This window comes from Gekko japonicus, unplaced genomic scaffold, assembly GCF_001447785.1.
Source record: "Gekko japonicus isolate JY-2015 unplaced genomic scaffold, Gekko_japonicus_V1.1 scaffold923, whole genome shotgun sequence".
Taxonomy (NCBI): domain Eukaryota; kingdom Metazoa; phylum Chordata; class Lepidosauria; order Squamata; family Gekkonidae; genus Gekko; species Gekko japonicus.
The window spans coordinates 308,727-324,319 of NW_015171530.1; the positions used below are offsets into that span (position 1 = coordinate 308,727).

At 48.6% G+C, this 15,593-nt stretch overlaps 2 protein-coding genes across 2 annotated transcripts in view; one reads left to right on the forward strand and one right to left on the reverse strand.

Annotated features, from left to right (window-relative positions):
- The window catches only part of CDIPT (CDP-diacylglycerol--inositol 3-phosphatidyltransferase), a 14,307-nt gene extending 10,468 nt beyond the window's left edge, over positions 1 to 3,839 (forward strand). The window contains exon 6 of the mRNA XM_015419535.1: positions 1,571 to 3,839. Within this exon, the coding sequence (XP_015275021.1) occupies positions 1,571 to 1,722 (152 nt within the window). The 3' untranslated portion in view covers positions 1,723 to 3,839. The remainder of the gene's footprint in view (positions 1 to 1,570) is intronic.
- Positions 3,840 to 15,551: 11,712 nt separating this feature from the next.
- Positions 15,552 to 15,593, reverse strand: part of PRRT2 (proline-rich transmembrane protein 2) — a 5,451-nt gene continuing 5,409 nt past the window's right edge. The window contains exon 3 of the mRNA XM_015419525.1: positions 15,552 to 15,574. Within this exon, the coding sequence (XP_015275011.1) occupies positions 15,552 to 15,574 (23 nt within the window). The remainder of the gene's footprint in view (positions 15,575 to 15,593) is intronic.

Consider the following 15,593-nt stretch of genomic DNA (forward strand, 5'->3'; position numbering starts at 1 on the left):
GAGGGAAAGAAAGAAGGAGAGCAGGAAAGGAGAAGAGAAGAGATTGGATTTATACCCCACCCTTCACTACCCAAGGGAATCTCAGAGCGGCTTACAAACTCCTTTCACTTCCCCTCCCCACAACAGACACCCTGTGGGTAGGTGGGGCTGAGGGAGCTCTGACAGAAACTGCTTTTTTTCAAGAACATCTCTGACAGAACTATGGCTTGCCCAAGGTCATCCAGCAGGTGCAAGTGAAGGAGTGGGGAATAAAACCCGGTTCTCCCAGATTAGAGTCCATGCACTTAACCACTACACCAGACTGGCTCAGAAGGGAAAGAAAGTGAGAAGGAAATAAGGAGGGGAAGAGGGAAAGAAAGGGAAAGAAAGGAGAGAAGGAAATAAGGAGGGAAAGAAGGCGATAAGGAAAGGAGGGAAAGAAAGAGAGAAGGGGGAAGGGAGAGAAAGAAGGAAAGAGGGAAAGCAAAAGAAAGAAAGAGAAGGAAGGAGAGAAGGAAAGGAGGGAAAGAAAGAGAGAAGAAAAAAGGAGGGAAAGAGGAAAAGAAAGAGAGAGAAGGAAAGAAGAAAAAGGGAGAGAAACAGAGAGAAGGAAAGAAGCCCCAACACCCGCAGCCACCCCTTTCCATTCTCTCTTGAGAAAGAGGAGGGAGAGGGGTGGCTGCGGGCCACGCGCCCAATCTCCACTTGGAGATCAGGCGGGCAGGGGCCTCCAGCTCCCCGCACTTAAAGGGACTCGCTTTAAGTGCAGGGAGCCAGCGGGAAAGGGCCCCCCATCATGGCCCCACTACCCCACAGTCCTCCATCCCAATCAAGCCCCCGCCACCCCTGTGACCCTCCCCATCAAGCTGCTGCCGCTTCCCCCACACACATGCACCAGCAAGGCCCCGGTCGCCTTTAGCGGGTGGGCTGGGGAAACCCACCTTGCTTCTTTTTGCTCCGGTGGCCTGACTGTGGGCTGCTGGAAGCAGGGGGCGTGGCCAAGCCGGATCGCAGCCGGAACACTGTTCCGGTGCGTTCTGGCCCAAAAATAGCTCTGCCTTTAGTCACCATGGCTAGTAGCCACTGACGGGCCTATCCTCCATGACTATGTCTAACCCCCTTTAAAGCCATCTATGCCTATATCCTCTGGCAGCGAATGCCACATTTTAATCACTTGCTGTGTAAAGAAGTATATCTTATTTTCTGTCCTGAGTCTACTGCCCATTAGCTTCATTGGATGCCCTCAAGTTCTAGGATTTTGGGAGACGGAGAAAAAGTGGTCTTTGTCAACTCTCTCAACCCCGTGCATAATTCTGTAAACCTCTGTCATGTCCCCTCTTAGCTTTTTCTTTTCTAAACTAAAAAGTCCCATACTCTTCAGCCTTTCCTCATAGGGAAGGGGCTCTTGCCCCCTAGTCATCTTGGTTGCCCGCTTCTGTACTTTTTCCACCTCTGTGATGTCCTTTTTGAGATAAGGTGACCAGAACTGCACATGAGGCCACACCATAGATCTGTACAGGGGCAGTATGATTTTGGCCATTTTATCTTGAATCCCTATGTTTTCTTCTTTTGTTTTCTTTGTACCTTCCAGTCCTGCCAGGACCTGTGGGTCTCTATCGCCTGGTACTGTGGGTTTCCACCCCCATCGCCATCACCAAGAGTCTCATCAGCCTCATCCACTTGATCTGTGCCTCATGCAATATGGCAGCTTTGGACGCAGCCGAACGTGCAAAGAGGAAATAGTGTTTTAGAGGTGGCGGTGCAGGGGAAGGAGCGTCATTTCCCCTCCTCAAGCTTCCACTGGAATCAGCAGCCAATCCTCCCCAAGCCGGGATGGGGTTTTGCCTCAGATCAGCTACTCCAGTTGTGCTGCAGTTCTTGATTGCCGCAACGCCTCCCCTTCCCCCCCAAATCCTCACACAGCCCCCGCCCTGCAATGATGCTTTGTGAGATGACGGTATGGATCCTATTCTTCCTGCTTCCTTCATTTCCAGACTGCTTTATCCTCTCTAGAACATCAGCCGATGGGGAGGACTTTACCTCAGTTGTGATCTGATGGGAGAGAAATTTGATCCACCATTTTGCGAGCAGCTAAATTAAAGGCTGTCTGGGCCTTGTGGTTTTATTCCTTACACACCACAGGTGTGTCTTCACTGGTAGAACAAAATTCACTTGTGAGAGTAGCCCTGTTGATTCCTGCCCTAGTTGCATGTTTTCCAGGGACATGTAGAAGTAACCCTTCAAGCAGGAATCCCTATCTTTTGAAGAATTCTACCAAATATATCCGTACCTAGGCAGAGAATGGATCAGCCATTTCCTTTTGAATATCCTAATGAGAGCTTGAAAATTAATATTATACAACTTTATAAGCTGGCCTTACTTGTGGCTTCCGCAGAAGGTCCCGTATTTCATGGCGCGCTATCCTGGGATTATATCTGGCATTTTAGTTTAACCATTGGGCATCCACTTTCAAGGAGTGGCCTAGATGGGGCTCTCTCACAGTATTTTCCACACCGCAAAAATGCTTGACATACAGGTGCCATGTGGAAGCAGCTCCTTGGGATTCTGTTCCCGATCCACATTTCTTCCCACAATGCTTTGCCTTCAGAATGTCTGTTATATTACCTTGTCTGTCACCTTTGCCTGTGTTTGCTGCACAGCTGAGGGATTCTCCGAGGGAGTGGAGAAGAAACCATTTTGCGATGGCAGTACTGAGTCTTATTCTCACGGCTTCGCCACGCTTCCCATGCGTTTATGCGCGATTTCAGGCTGACCTTGGTTGAAACCTGCTGATTTCCTCTGCCCCTCCCCCCATAATCATGTGTTTACACTTTCTAAGGCATGCACTAGGACTTGGTTGTGAGGTAAATGCTGGCTGTTGTTGGCAGCCATCTTGTTTACTGTAATTTCCCCATCTCTATTGGAAGTAAAGCTTTGCCTGCCCTGAAACTTCTTGGGGGCAGGGGCCAGATGTGGCTCACCTTTCTGTCTGTCTCATTTATGATCTGGGGGTCTCCAGCTGAGGATAGGCAACTCCCGGGAGCTTTTGGGGGCAGGGCAATGTGTTACTTGGCCCCGTAACATCACTTCCGATTGTATAACTGGAAGTGACTTCACGTGTTGCCACTTCTGGTTCTGTGGCCCAGTTTTGGCCCCCCAGTTTCTCCTGGTGTGTTGGGCAGCAGTGGAGCTGTACCAGGAGACCAGGTCCCCCTACTGGGTCTACAGTAGCTCGTAGAGATGGGGGAGGGTCACTCTAGGCCCATAGGATCCTTTACTCTTTTCCTGATCATTTAGACAGTAGGTTAAGTTGCCATATTGCTTCATACGCTTATTTCCCTTATCTGATCTTTCTTTTACCAGTGATGGCTAGGTTTACAGTGACATGGTGGCCATCTTGGATCTACCCATGCCTTTTCAATCCCCCCCCCGAAGTTAATTCTTCATATTCGCCATAAGACTACTTGTCAGATAGTGGGAGAGAAGAATGGACAGTGAGAGCAGGATTGGGCAGCCATGTTGGAAGAGGCAGGTTTGGAGGCATTTGAGACTTGGCAGCCGTACCGGAGGGATCATCCTTGTATATTGAGCCAAATGAGCTGTCTTTGCCACATAGGAGTGGGGTGGGACCACACCCACACCCGTCTAGCTGGGTTATTTGTTCGTCCTTGCTTCCTTTGAATGTCCCACACTGTCTCCTTTGGGGGGGGGGGAGGATCAGTGTTCACAATATCACTGCCACACCCTCACAGCCCCAAATTGTATGTAATTTGTATGTGTTTTATATATATATATATATAAAAACAGACGTTGTGCAATAAGAGGCTTTCTCTCAAGAGGGAGAGTTGCTAAAAATAAAAACCGTGTGATCATCTGTATATCTGCATTTGGCTGTCTTTGAAAGGCTTTGATAGAAAGATGTGGAAGAATAGCCAGGATGTGGGTGGGAGCTGAAAACGGCTGGAAGCTCATGATTTAACTACAGCCTAAGAGTCTGTCAGGGAAGACGGTGGTGGTTTCCACATTGTGGCTGTGGCTGCCAATGTAGCCCAGCAACATCAGGGCTTCCACAGGACAGGTTTCCCTGCAGTTTTCCTATCAGACCCCTGTCTCTAGGCCACCAGGTGTTTTTCAAATGGGCAACTGACTATTGTTATATCAATATAACATTATAATGCCCTGACCTGGATAGGCCAGGCAAGCCTAAAAATCTCAAAAGCTAAACAGGGCCGACCCTGGCAAGTACTTGGAAGGGAGACCTCCAAGGAATGCCAGAACTGGGACACAGAGGCAGGTAATAGTAAACCAGCTCTCTGAAACGTCCAAGCTCCATTAGGAGTTGCCAGATGTCAACCATGACTTCCAGGCATACACACACACACACACAAAATACAAAAATAGGAAAGAATAGAACATTATAATTACATGTATCAGGTTATCTGAATTCATGGCTTTCATTTTTTAAAAAGTCTCTAGTGACAAGCCCCTTTCATTGTTGAAACATCTTTCGGGTATGTTGTAGGGCTATCTTTCGGCTATGCTCCTGCAGAGTGCAGGGGGTTGGACTAGATGACCTGCAAGTTCCCTTCCAACTCTAACATTCTGTGATTCTATGAGATGCTTTTCCCCTTATATCTTTGCAAGGAAAAGGTCTAGAAGTTTACTTTAAAAAAGAAAACAGCTGTGAATGGTATGCTGGTACACATTGCTATAATGGTATATCAATATAATGATATGCAATTGCTGATTAAAAAAAAAAAAACGCCCTCCGGGGGGAGAAATGGTCACCATGGGCACAGGGTCATGGAAAATGGCTGCCATGTGGGCAGGGAAAGCCAAACTTTCCCACGCACACAGCAGCCATCCAGGCCTTACTGCAATCTTTCCCAAAACTTGGCAGCAAAGGGAGTTGGAGAGAAGCCAAGGAAACCCTGGGAGGTACACAAATGCACACAGTGATGCCGCAGGGAAAGCAGGAAAGAAAATTGCCCAACAACATCAAGCCCTGTGTCACGCTACCTCTCTTTTCATGTGTGTGATGTGGTTTTACATTTCTTGTAGTTTCTTTTTCTCAAGGTATGTAACACTGCCACCAGGAATTTAATTCCAGTCTTATGAATTAACCTTTCCCACACTATTGTGCCCAAGCTCTAAGGCTCCTTCATTGAACTGTGTGATCCTGAGGATAAGACTCTTATATTTTAAAAAGCATATAACTAACAATAAACAAGATAAAACTTTATTTGCATGACAAGCGTATTGGTTCCAAAATGTTTTGTAACTTGTCTCTTCAATGAATAAAACAATGTATGTTAATAACTTCCAACCAGTGTTCCCTCTAAGCTGAGTTAGTGTGAGCTACCTCGCAGTTTCTCAGGAATGATGGCGCCAGAACAAACTAATTTATGCAGTAGCCAAATTGCTTGCTCATAACTTTAATGCCAGTAGCTCACAAGGTAGAATTTCTGCTCACAAGACTCCACAACTTAGAAGGAGCATTGCTCTGGAGCCATCCTCCCTAAGCTAAGACAAAAATGTGTGAGCCAGAGGCTAAAAAACTGTGAGCTAGCTCACACTAACTCAGCTTAGAGGGAACACTCCTTCCAACTGAGGAGCACACTCAATCACTCCTCTTCCTTCTCTTCAGAATGTACCTTCTGCAGTCTTTATTATATGTTGCTCAGTTAAATCTTTCCTTTTTAAACTCAGGTTTCTGTCAAATTTTTCATCTCACACTCTTATAATACGCTGACAATATTAGATTTTAACTCTCTCTAGTCACTAGTATGCCCCCTAAAGTATTTTATTTTCTCCATTAGAATCACAGCACTAATATGGGATTCTAATTAGAAGACTGCTTTTAAGACTCTGTAGACTGACCACAGGAGCTGCGGTGGCTCAAGTGGTTAAGACGCTGAAATGCAGGCTGTGGAAGCAGTTCGAGACCCGGGTGCTGCATGATGGAGTGAGCTCCCATCTCTAGTTCCAGCTCCTGCCAACCTAGCAGTTTGAAAGCAAGAAATTGCAAGTAGATAAATAGGTACCACTTCGGTGGGAAGGTAACAGCATTCCGTGCGCCTTGGTGTTTAGTCATGCTGGCCACATGACCACAGAAACGTCTTCGGACAGCGCTGGCTCTTCGGCTTTGAAACGGAGATGAGCACCGCAGCCCTAGAGTCGGATTCGACTGGCTTTCGAGCAAGACCTTTAGACTGACCACAGGAGCTGCGGTGGCTCAAGTGGTTGTGGAAGGTCGGTAGTTCAGCAGTTAGAGACCCGGGTGTGCCGCATGACGGAGTGAGCCCCCATCTCTGGTTCCAGCTCCTGCCAACCTAGCAGTTCGAAAGCAAGAAATTGCAAGGAGATAAATAGGTACCACTTCGGTGGGAAGGTAACAGCAGTTCGAGACCTGGGTGCTGCATGATGGAGTGAGCTCCCATCTCTGGTTCCAGCTCCTGCCAACCTAGCAGTTCGAAAGCAAGAAATTGCAAGTAGATAAATAGGTACCACTTCGGTGGGAAGGTAACAGCGTTCCGTGCGCCTTGGTGTTTAGTCATGCCGGCCACATGACCACGGAAATGTCTTTGGACAGTGCTGGCTCTTCGGCTTTGAAACGGAGATGAGCATCGCAACCCTAGAGTCGGATTCGACTGGCTTTCGAGCAAGGGAACCTTTACCTTTACTTTAGACTGACCACAACTGGCAGTTAGCTGCTGACTGAACACAGTGCCTTCCCTCTCTCCACTCACAGACTTCTTAGCTCCGCCCATACACTCTCAGTCACCTCATTCACTCATCTTCCTCTTTCACCCCCCTTGTTCTTCTGAAACTTACCAACCATTTGAAGGGACGCACACTTATAACTTGAAATCATTACACGCTGGCCAAAAAACCCGTGTGGAAATGTCCAATATGATCAAGCCCCACTGTAGCAGGGTTTGAGTGCTTCAGGCCTGGATTCTACACCACGGAGACACTGGGTAGCAAGTAGCAAGTCAATTTCTCTGATTATTATGCAGTCATTTTCATGTTACTAAATCGGGATGCTTCTGCATTTTTGGCCTAGTTCGTACAAACAGTGGATGAAGGCAGGGAATTTTCCCCGGACTGTACCCTTTCTGATATCAGGTGTGAGATTCTCTCGTTAAACGTTGGAAGGGAAGGGCAATAACTTTACACCTAAAAGTTGGGAGGTGTTTTTTTAAATAGCAAAGAAGAATTCAGGTTTAGCCTTCTTCTGACCATTGTAGCTTCACAAATGCAGGGAGTTCTTAAAAGTGTAAGCATTATCACGTGTGAGTCCCTCACCCACAAGTGGTATAGGCCAGAAACAGCTTTATTACCCCCACTGTCAAAAATTTAACGATACTGAGAGATGAGGCAGAGACGTAAGCGGGACTGAACTGAGGAAAAAAGTCTCCATTGCACACGTAGGGCTGCCAGGTCCCTTCTGGCCACTGGCAGGAGATGGAGGAGTGTAGAGTTGCCAGCTCCAGTGTGGGCAATTCCTGGAGATTTGGGGATGGCGCCTGGGGAAGGGAGGGACTTCAGTGGAGTACAATGCCACAGAGCCCACCTCCCAAGCATCCGTTTTCTCCAGAAGAGCTGCAGTCTGGAGATGAGCTGTATTTCGGGGGGATACCCAGGTCCCACCTGAAGCCTGGCCCCTCTCTGCACACTCCAGGTCACCAGTTTGTGACTTGCATTCCAAGGGGACTATGGAAACTAGATTATTGTACACTGCCTTGAACGAAGCAGAAGTGTGGGATATAAATGTTTTCAGGGCCGGCCCCAGCTTATTTTGCACCCTAGGCGGGGATCCCTTCTGGCGCCCCCCCCCCCCCACCGGCGCGCCCACCAATTTTCAAAAATAAATGCATTTTAGGAAGAATGAAAAACACAAATAATCAAGAAACTCCCAGAGTACGGGGCCGGGTGCAGTTTGGTGCCCCTAAGGGCCGGCCCGCTCTAGGCGATCGCCTAGTCCGCCTAGTGAGTGAGCCGGCCCTGAATCTTTTAATAAAGAAAAGTATCTCTGGGTGGGTAGGGTGTACTCTTAAAGACAGCCAGTGACCTGTGAATGATCCAAGTCAGTCTGTAAGGGGGCAGAGCTGACTGCACTATCACCAATGGGTTTTGAATACTGTTGGGGATATACTGGAGATCTGATCCATGGGGCACAGGGTTATCCTTTCTGAACAAACCTCACTTTAAAGGGGAACTACATTAAAGGGGAGAGTGCACTTTAAAGGGGAGCGGCTTTAAAGGGGAGAGTGCATTAATTAACCTAGGGACAAATCCACTAGAGAGATCTCCTGTATAAATCCATTAGTGCTGTAGGCTGACAAGAGTGCAAACACACACACAAAAACCCACCCAAACAGCCTTGCAGTCAGTGATGATGCTGCAGCTCCTGGGCCAGAAACTGCCCAGTGTTGTTGCCCCCTTAGTAGGGAGCTCCAGATTTTTTGAGCCTATCGGCAATTTTGGAATTCAGATAAGGGGTGGTGGGCACAACCACAAAATGGCTGCAGCAGGAGGCACAGAGGAAGCCCAGGTGCAGGTTAGAAGAAAGTTAAAAAAAAAAAAACACTGGGAAAGAGGAGCGAAAGAATAAAACCAGCCGCGTAGTGGCAGCCTTTGCTGACACAATGCTCTTTCAGTCTGCCCAGCCAACTTGATCTCCAGTGGCCAGTCAAAAGCCCTGCTGGGCGAGTGCCCCACCCACTTTTAAAACACACTTGGTGGGCACCAGGAAAGGTATTGACAGGCAGCAAGCATGATGCCCACGGGCACCACATGAGGGACCCTTGCTCCAGAATGTCATACCAGAACCCTCATGTATATCACAAGAGGTGGAAGATTTAACCCACTGTTCTTTCCCAGTGTCAGGAAAAATTGCTTTCTGGTTCCCTTGTCTTTTGGATGGTCCCTTCTTGAAGCAGAACCAAAAAAAAAAAGCCTTCATTTGTTTTGCCTTCATGCAAATAGGCTCTTCTTCCTTCCCCCCCCCTTCCTCCCCTTGGAGCCCTCACTGTCACGAGAGGTGTGTTTATCGAATGAACGACACTAATGTGTGGAATCTGAAATCTTGATACGGAACTCAGCAGTGTGAGGATCTTTGCATTTTTGTTTTGTTTTGTTTAATTAAAGCTTATAGTGGGGAAATAAGGCTGTATAAAACCCCCCATAAATGTTGGGTTTTCGCTTCCAAAGCAGAAGGGGCATCAAGCAAGGCAGCACAGTAACTTTCTAAAGGTGGCAGAAGCAAAATAAATAATGAAAGATTAACCATGGCCCCGGTCACTCAGAGCATTAGGCATGCTAGAGAGACGGAAGATAGGCGGATTTTCCGGGCGCGATCTCACCACCACATCTTGGAAGCGTAGAGCTCCCGTGGCGCACCCGAGGCTTCCCGCCGAAGATGTGGGGTAAAAAACTAGTACCTCGGAGGTACTAGTTTCCGGAAACCGCAGGGCAAGGGCAGGCGTCTGATCGCGTTTCCGGTGGTAGTTCCAGCGCCCGCCCATGTCCCCTTGCAAAAAGGTTCCCCCCCCCCAAGTCTCCACGGATGCGTACAAGCACCCAACGGAGCATGCGCATATTTCAGGTTTTTTTAAAAAACACAACCCCGTTTGCCGCACCGCTCCGCTTCTTTGCCGCGTCGTGTGAACGGCACCTCCCCCCTAACCACAGGAGCTCGGCGGGACCTCAACCCGACGCCTGATCGCACAGTCGAGCATTAGTTTGCTCCGGAGCAAACAGCCACGCTCCCCCCCCCCCCCCCCCGCATTTTCCTGCCCGTGTGGTCGAGGCCCATGTCCATTATATCTAAATAAGTAGCAGAATTTGGTTTTCTGGATTATGGAAATTGGAGGGTTCAAAAAAGGAAAAGGCCTTAGTGAGGATAAACCATGGTGATTCCCCCCCACCCATCGGGGAAGTTTTCTGGGAAAAACTAGCAAGACACTGGTTTTCATGCATCTGAGTTTATTCACTCGATTCATGCGTTGATACAAAAGTCTGTAGCAGTTTATAATTTGATCATGTCCCTTCTCCCACTCCCACCCGCCATTCCTTTGTACAAACTGGTATTAGGACTCGTAATCTTTGACGAACCCTCCAAAAATAACAGAATTGTTAAGTGAGTGTGAAAGGACTGGATTGGTCCCGTGCTGAGAGAGAGAGACCCCTCCCTCATCCTTTCCAGTTTCAAATGAAATCAGCAGGCACAACCGATGCGGAACACGAGGAAATGAAAGAAAACGAACTGCAATAAATAACAGCAAATCTCGTGTGTACAAAACACCGATCCATTTTTGGTCAGCATTGAGTAAGGGATGAGCACCATGTAGGGAGTGATGAGCTGTGCTTTACTGTTAAAAGGGAATGTTTGGGGGGAAAATGGACCTCCACATTAAGACAAGTCCTACTTCTACATCTCACAGGCTAGAGTGAGGTGCGAGTTGCGTTTCCAGTCTGATGGCGCAGCAGAGGAGCACGGATCGGCCCCCGGATTGCCCTACGCTGCCATCGCCTTCAGAGTTGTGCTCAGTGCTTCGTAAAGCGTGAATCTAAAGAAATAGCATCTCAAGGGATGGGGGGAAGAAAATAGAAAATAAAATATCCCTCTTTGTTTGTCCCCCCCCCTATAAATCTCATTTTGTTCCCCTAAAATCCAAAACTTTGCCCTTACCCACCCTCCCCAAATATGAAAACATCTATCAAGCATCATGTCAAAGATATAGGTTACGTGGTTTTTCATTCAACGGCTGATATGTGTAAATGTAAAATTCCTCCCCACCCACTAAACCAGTCCTCCAGCCCCCACCCTGTACTCCAAACACACCGTTCCATAGTCCTTCCCTCCTTAAGTATCCCATTCCTCTAGTACTCCCTCTCCCCCCAGGTCTGGTTGGTGTTTAGAGCCAGGTTAAAGGGTAAAACTGGAGGCAACACATCATTTTATAGAATCTTTTTTTTGGAGGGGGGAGCTAGCATAAGATAGCTTTGAGGCAATAGTGAGCCCCCCCCCCACACACACACACATATCCTGAACCCTCGTTTCATCTTAAATCTTGGCTTAGCAGCTTGTTTTCCCACAGGGTCATTTTGAGTAGGGGGCAAAAGGCCAGGCCTTGCTCCCAAGTGGACTCTTTGGTCAATCCCACAGGTTACATTCCCTCTTTTTTCGCCTTTCGGTTGGCAACCGGGAAGGTACAGCCAGGAGAGAGATGGATGAGGCCCTTCAGGGAGCCAGGCATCTGTGGTTACCAGTCTTGATTCTATCCTTAGTGTTGTCTAAACTGAGCACCATGATCTCTTATGATCTTCTGCCTCCCTCCAAAATCATCTGGTCTCCTGTCCCTCCTCACATTACGTAATTCTCCCTTTACCCCCTTTTTTCCTGCCTGTTTGACCCCCATTTTCACCTTCACAGGGTCCTCCTCTTCACCACTAGCCAAGCCTTCCACACATTTCTTCTGCTGATTCCCCAAATTTCTGTCCATTGAAACCTTGTGTGAGCCCTCTGGATTGAATCTAATCCCAAACTCCGCTTTTCTGATCCTTGTTCTTTCAAAAGATCTTTCCCTTTCCCTTTGTGCTCCCTGCCACTTTTCCCTCCCCACCCCAAGTATAAGTATATAAAAACATGCAGATAGAATACTTGCATTTCAACACCAAAATACAACAGTCCTGTCCTTCCATCCCCTTCCACCCGGAGGCTAACCGTCCCCAGAGTGGAGGGGGGGAAAATTGCCTTTTCTTCTACACCATGCACCCATCAAAGAAAAGGCAAGTTTTTTAAAGAAAGGATGGATGAGGGAAGGTCAGAGGTTAATAAGTCGTGCAGATGGGATTAAAAGGGGAGGGAGCCTCAGGAGCCCCCTCACCCTAAATAAAGCCCTGTGCCCTTCCCGCCAAGCACAGATTTTAAAAGGGGAGGACAGCGGATCAACCCCCCCCCCCAAATCCCATTATGTAACAGTCTGAGGGGAAAAAAAATTAAAGTCACATTGTGCCGGGTGTAAATTCGTGTCTGACACACACACACAATTCTTTGCTGGTGCCCTTCCCCCCCACCCCCATTTTCCCCATCCGGTAGCATACACAGTTGTCCATGAGGCCCTTTGTATTATTTCTGTGGTTTGGTATGGCGTGTACACTCGCTCAAGTATTCCTCCCTCAGTGACTTAGCATTGTTTGTTCCTGCCGTCAGCAGACACTTCTCCAACAGTGCCGTCCTGCATTCTCTGGATCTGCTCACCGAGAGGCGTTCCTTTCCTTCCCCTTTGCTGCTTTCCAGTCGGAAGGTGCCCGTTTCTGTCTCTGCTCCCCCAAATTCTGTCTTCTCCGTTCCTTTTAGGGTAACAATTCACCGTCCTCCTTCGCAATGGTTTTAACCAACCTCATGCGTCTCTCCATCTGTTCCTTTTTTGTTCTGTCACGCCAGAGGGTATTTGGTAGCCAAGAAGACTCTCTCCTTGGGTGGTTCTCTTCCTTCTTTCTCCTCCAGCTTCTTTGAATTTTGGCTTCCGAATGGTGTTGACGATTGATCCCTCTACCATCATGTGCTTTTCCCATTCTGTAGTTCCCGCCGGGTATTCTTGTGGGCACAAACATGCAGGTGTAATGCGTGCATGTGTGTAGGTCTCTTCCTCTGCCCAGCACTTTCCCATTCTGTTGTTCCTTCAGCTGGTATATTTAACACACACACACATGGTCGGGGAAAATTAACACACTCGTCACTACGTCTGATCTGTTTGCTCAGAAATGTGGAAGGCTCACATATCTCCTAGGTAGCCCTTGTCCTATGCATGTGTGCACACACATTTTTGGATCACTTTCTTTGGAGGTTCCCTTTCTGGATTATGTGCCTTCCCCATTACATCCTTCCTTGGCCCGTGCATTCCTTCTAATGCTCTGATTGCTAGGGCTGCATCATTCAAACACACTTACTCAGAATTAAGCCCCACTGAACTCCAGGGGATTAACCACCCAGCAAGCGTGTATGGGACCAGGCTGTAGATCTTCACACAGCTTATTCCTGTGGCCGTTGTGGTCTGCTGCCTTCGATAAAACATGCCTTTCTTACCCGGCCTCAATGGGCATGGCCTTTTCTTTTCTTTGCCAGCCGCCTCCTCTCCCTGCCTGCTATTTTTGCTGTGGTCTGCCCTAAAACAGGCCTGAATTCTTTTTCTTTGCCAGCCACCTCCTCTCCCTGCCTGCTATTTTTGCTGTCTTTGAAGAGGACTCAGACCAGAATAGCCAGAGGCTGGAGAGAACCGGTCCACTTTTCCTCGCTGCTTTCAGACCCAGATCAGCTTTTGTGTTCCCGGCACAAAGGAGGAGTTTTGCGCAGACCAAAAGCTGACAATCCCTGCACCAGTCTGGGAAAAGGAAGAACCCTTTATGGATCACGTAACGGGATCCCTGCCTGACAACACTCTCTGCTGCTTCATTCACGGGACTTGCGTCCCCCCAACCCCCAGTTGCCAGGCTCCAGGTGGGGCCTGGAGTTCTCCTAGAATGACAATTTCTCTTCAGACTACAGAGATCAGTTCCCCTGGAGAACACGGCAGCACCAGAGGGTGGACTCTGTGGCGTTAGATGATGAGGCCCCTCCTCTCCCCAAATCCTGCCTTCCCCGGGCTCCACCCACCAAATCTCCAGGAATTTCCCAACCCAGAGTTGGCAACCCTACCCACCCCCCTCAACTCTCTGGCTATTCTTCTGGCGTTTGGGGCTGTCTCCTCTTCCTCCCTTTTTGGACTTGTCTTGTTCCCTCAACTCACCAATAACTCCACCTTTCCAGTGACACCCTCCAACAGGCAGCTCTTTCCTCCACAAGACTCTGGACTTGTTCTTTCTTCTCCGTTGCCTCTTACACACACACACACGCAGCGCCCAGCTTACATGCAGCAATATCCGTATGTCCCAGACTGTAATCCACTGACCTTCTTTCTTCTCTTTCTTGTTAACTGGCTGCATGGTGAATTTCACAGTGCACGCCTCTCTTCATGCCTTATGCACACAAACAAATATCCCCTGAACGATCCTCCTTCTCTTCCTTAGCGCCCGGTCGCTCTTCATCACCAGCCAGCCTATCCAGCTCCTAAACCAATCAAAGACGCTGGTTCTTCCTCTCCCCCCGCCCCGCCTTCTCATCTCCTTTTTTATTTTTTTAAGTTTGTCTTTGTAAACAGGATGGATGAGAGCAGAAGAGCCCAAGAAGTGTTTCTTCTCGTCTTTGTGCTGGTTCCGTCCACTGGGTCCCAGCAAACATGTAAACATACTCCCCGTCTCCTCCGCAGGGGGCGGGGGAAGCTTTTCTCCGGCAGCTTCTTGTAAACATGGAATATCTAAAGAGTTTTATTTGCTGTCGAAATTTGGCAGTGGATGGAAGATGGATGGATGAGTCACTGGTGGAATGGATGAATTGGAGGGATGGAGGGATGGATGGATGGATGGATGGATGGAGAGAAGAAGAGGGCCCAGGAGAGAGAGAAGGAGAGAAAGGCAAAGAAAGAGAATGTGGAAAGAAGGGCTCTTTGTTTTTGGTGGGGTTGTTTTTTTCTTTCTTCCCATCTTAACTTTTCCCCCATTGTCTCTTATTGGGTATCTAAGTCCCTAGAAGGACTGGATGGGCCTCTGCTGCTTCTCTCAGTCTCACACTTTTGTGCTAGTTTCCTTTCCTCCCTCTCCCTCTCTTGCTCTCTTCCCTCCACTGTCTCCATCCACGTGCTCCTGTTTTGCATGGTTCAGGAATGGAAGAAGACATGAGATGGATGGATGGATGGATGGATGTAGTGTAATCATGCTGGCTCCCAGCTCCAAAGATGGAAATTTCGGTGCCAGGAGCAAGTTGGCAGCCAAATGCCACCTTCACTGGAACACTGGGGAAGGAAAGAGATTTGGGGGGAAGGGAAACGAGGGGGAGGGGGTCAGAAGGTAGAGTGTGGACAGAGGGAATAAGAACACAGGAAAGGTGAACAAGAGAAGGAAAATTTTACTACCTTGCAAAAAAATAAAATACATTCAAGGGAACATTTCACACATGCCGCAGTTCACCCTCCCACATTTGGTTTTCTCTGGAATCTGGGGCATGTGAGCACACAGGTCATTAAGGAAAACAATGTGGGGGTTGGTGAAGCAAGGGTGGGCGAGGAAGCTTGAGGGATATACCAATATATCTCTCTTGCTAATTCCTGGAGCTTTGGGGGTGGAGCCTGAGGAAAGTGGGGTTTGGGGAGGGGGGAGGGGCCTCAGTAGGGTACAATGTCCCAGAGTCCACCTTCCACAAATGGGCCATTCTCTCCAGGGGAGCTGATCTCTGTTGCCTGGAGATCAGTGGTCGTCCCAGGAGATCTCCAGCCACCACCTGGAGGTTGGGAACCCTATTGGGGGTGGAGCCTGGGGAGGGCAGAGTTAAGGGAGGGAGCTGAGCAGGGACGTGATGCCGCAACGCCTGCCTCCCGAAGCTGCCATTTGCTCCGCAGGAACCCATCTCTGTGGTCTCTATATCAGTTGTCATTCGGGGAGAACTCTGGGCCCCGCCTGGAGGTTGACAATCACTTGAGTCTAAAATTCAGTGCTGGAAGAGGGGGAATGAA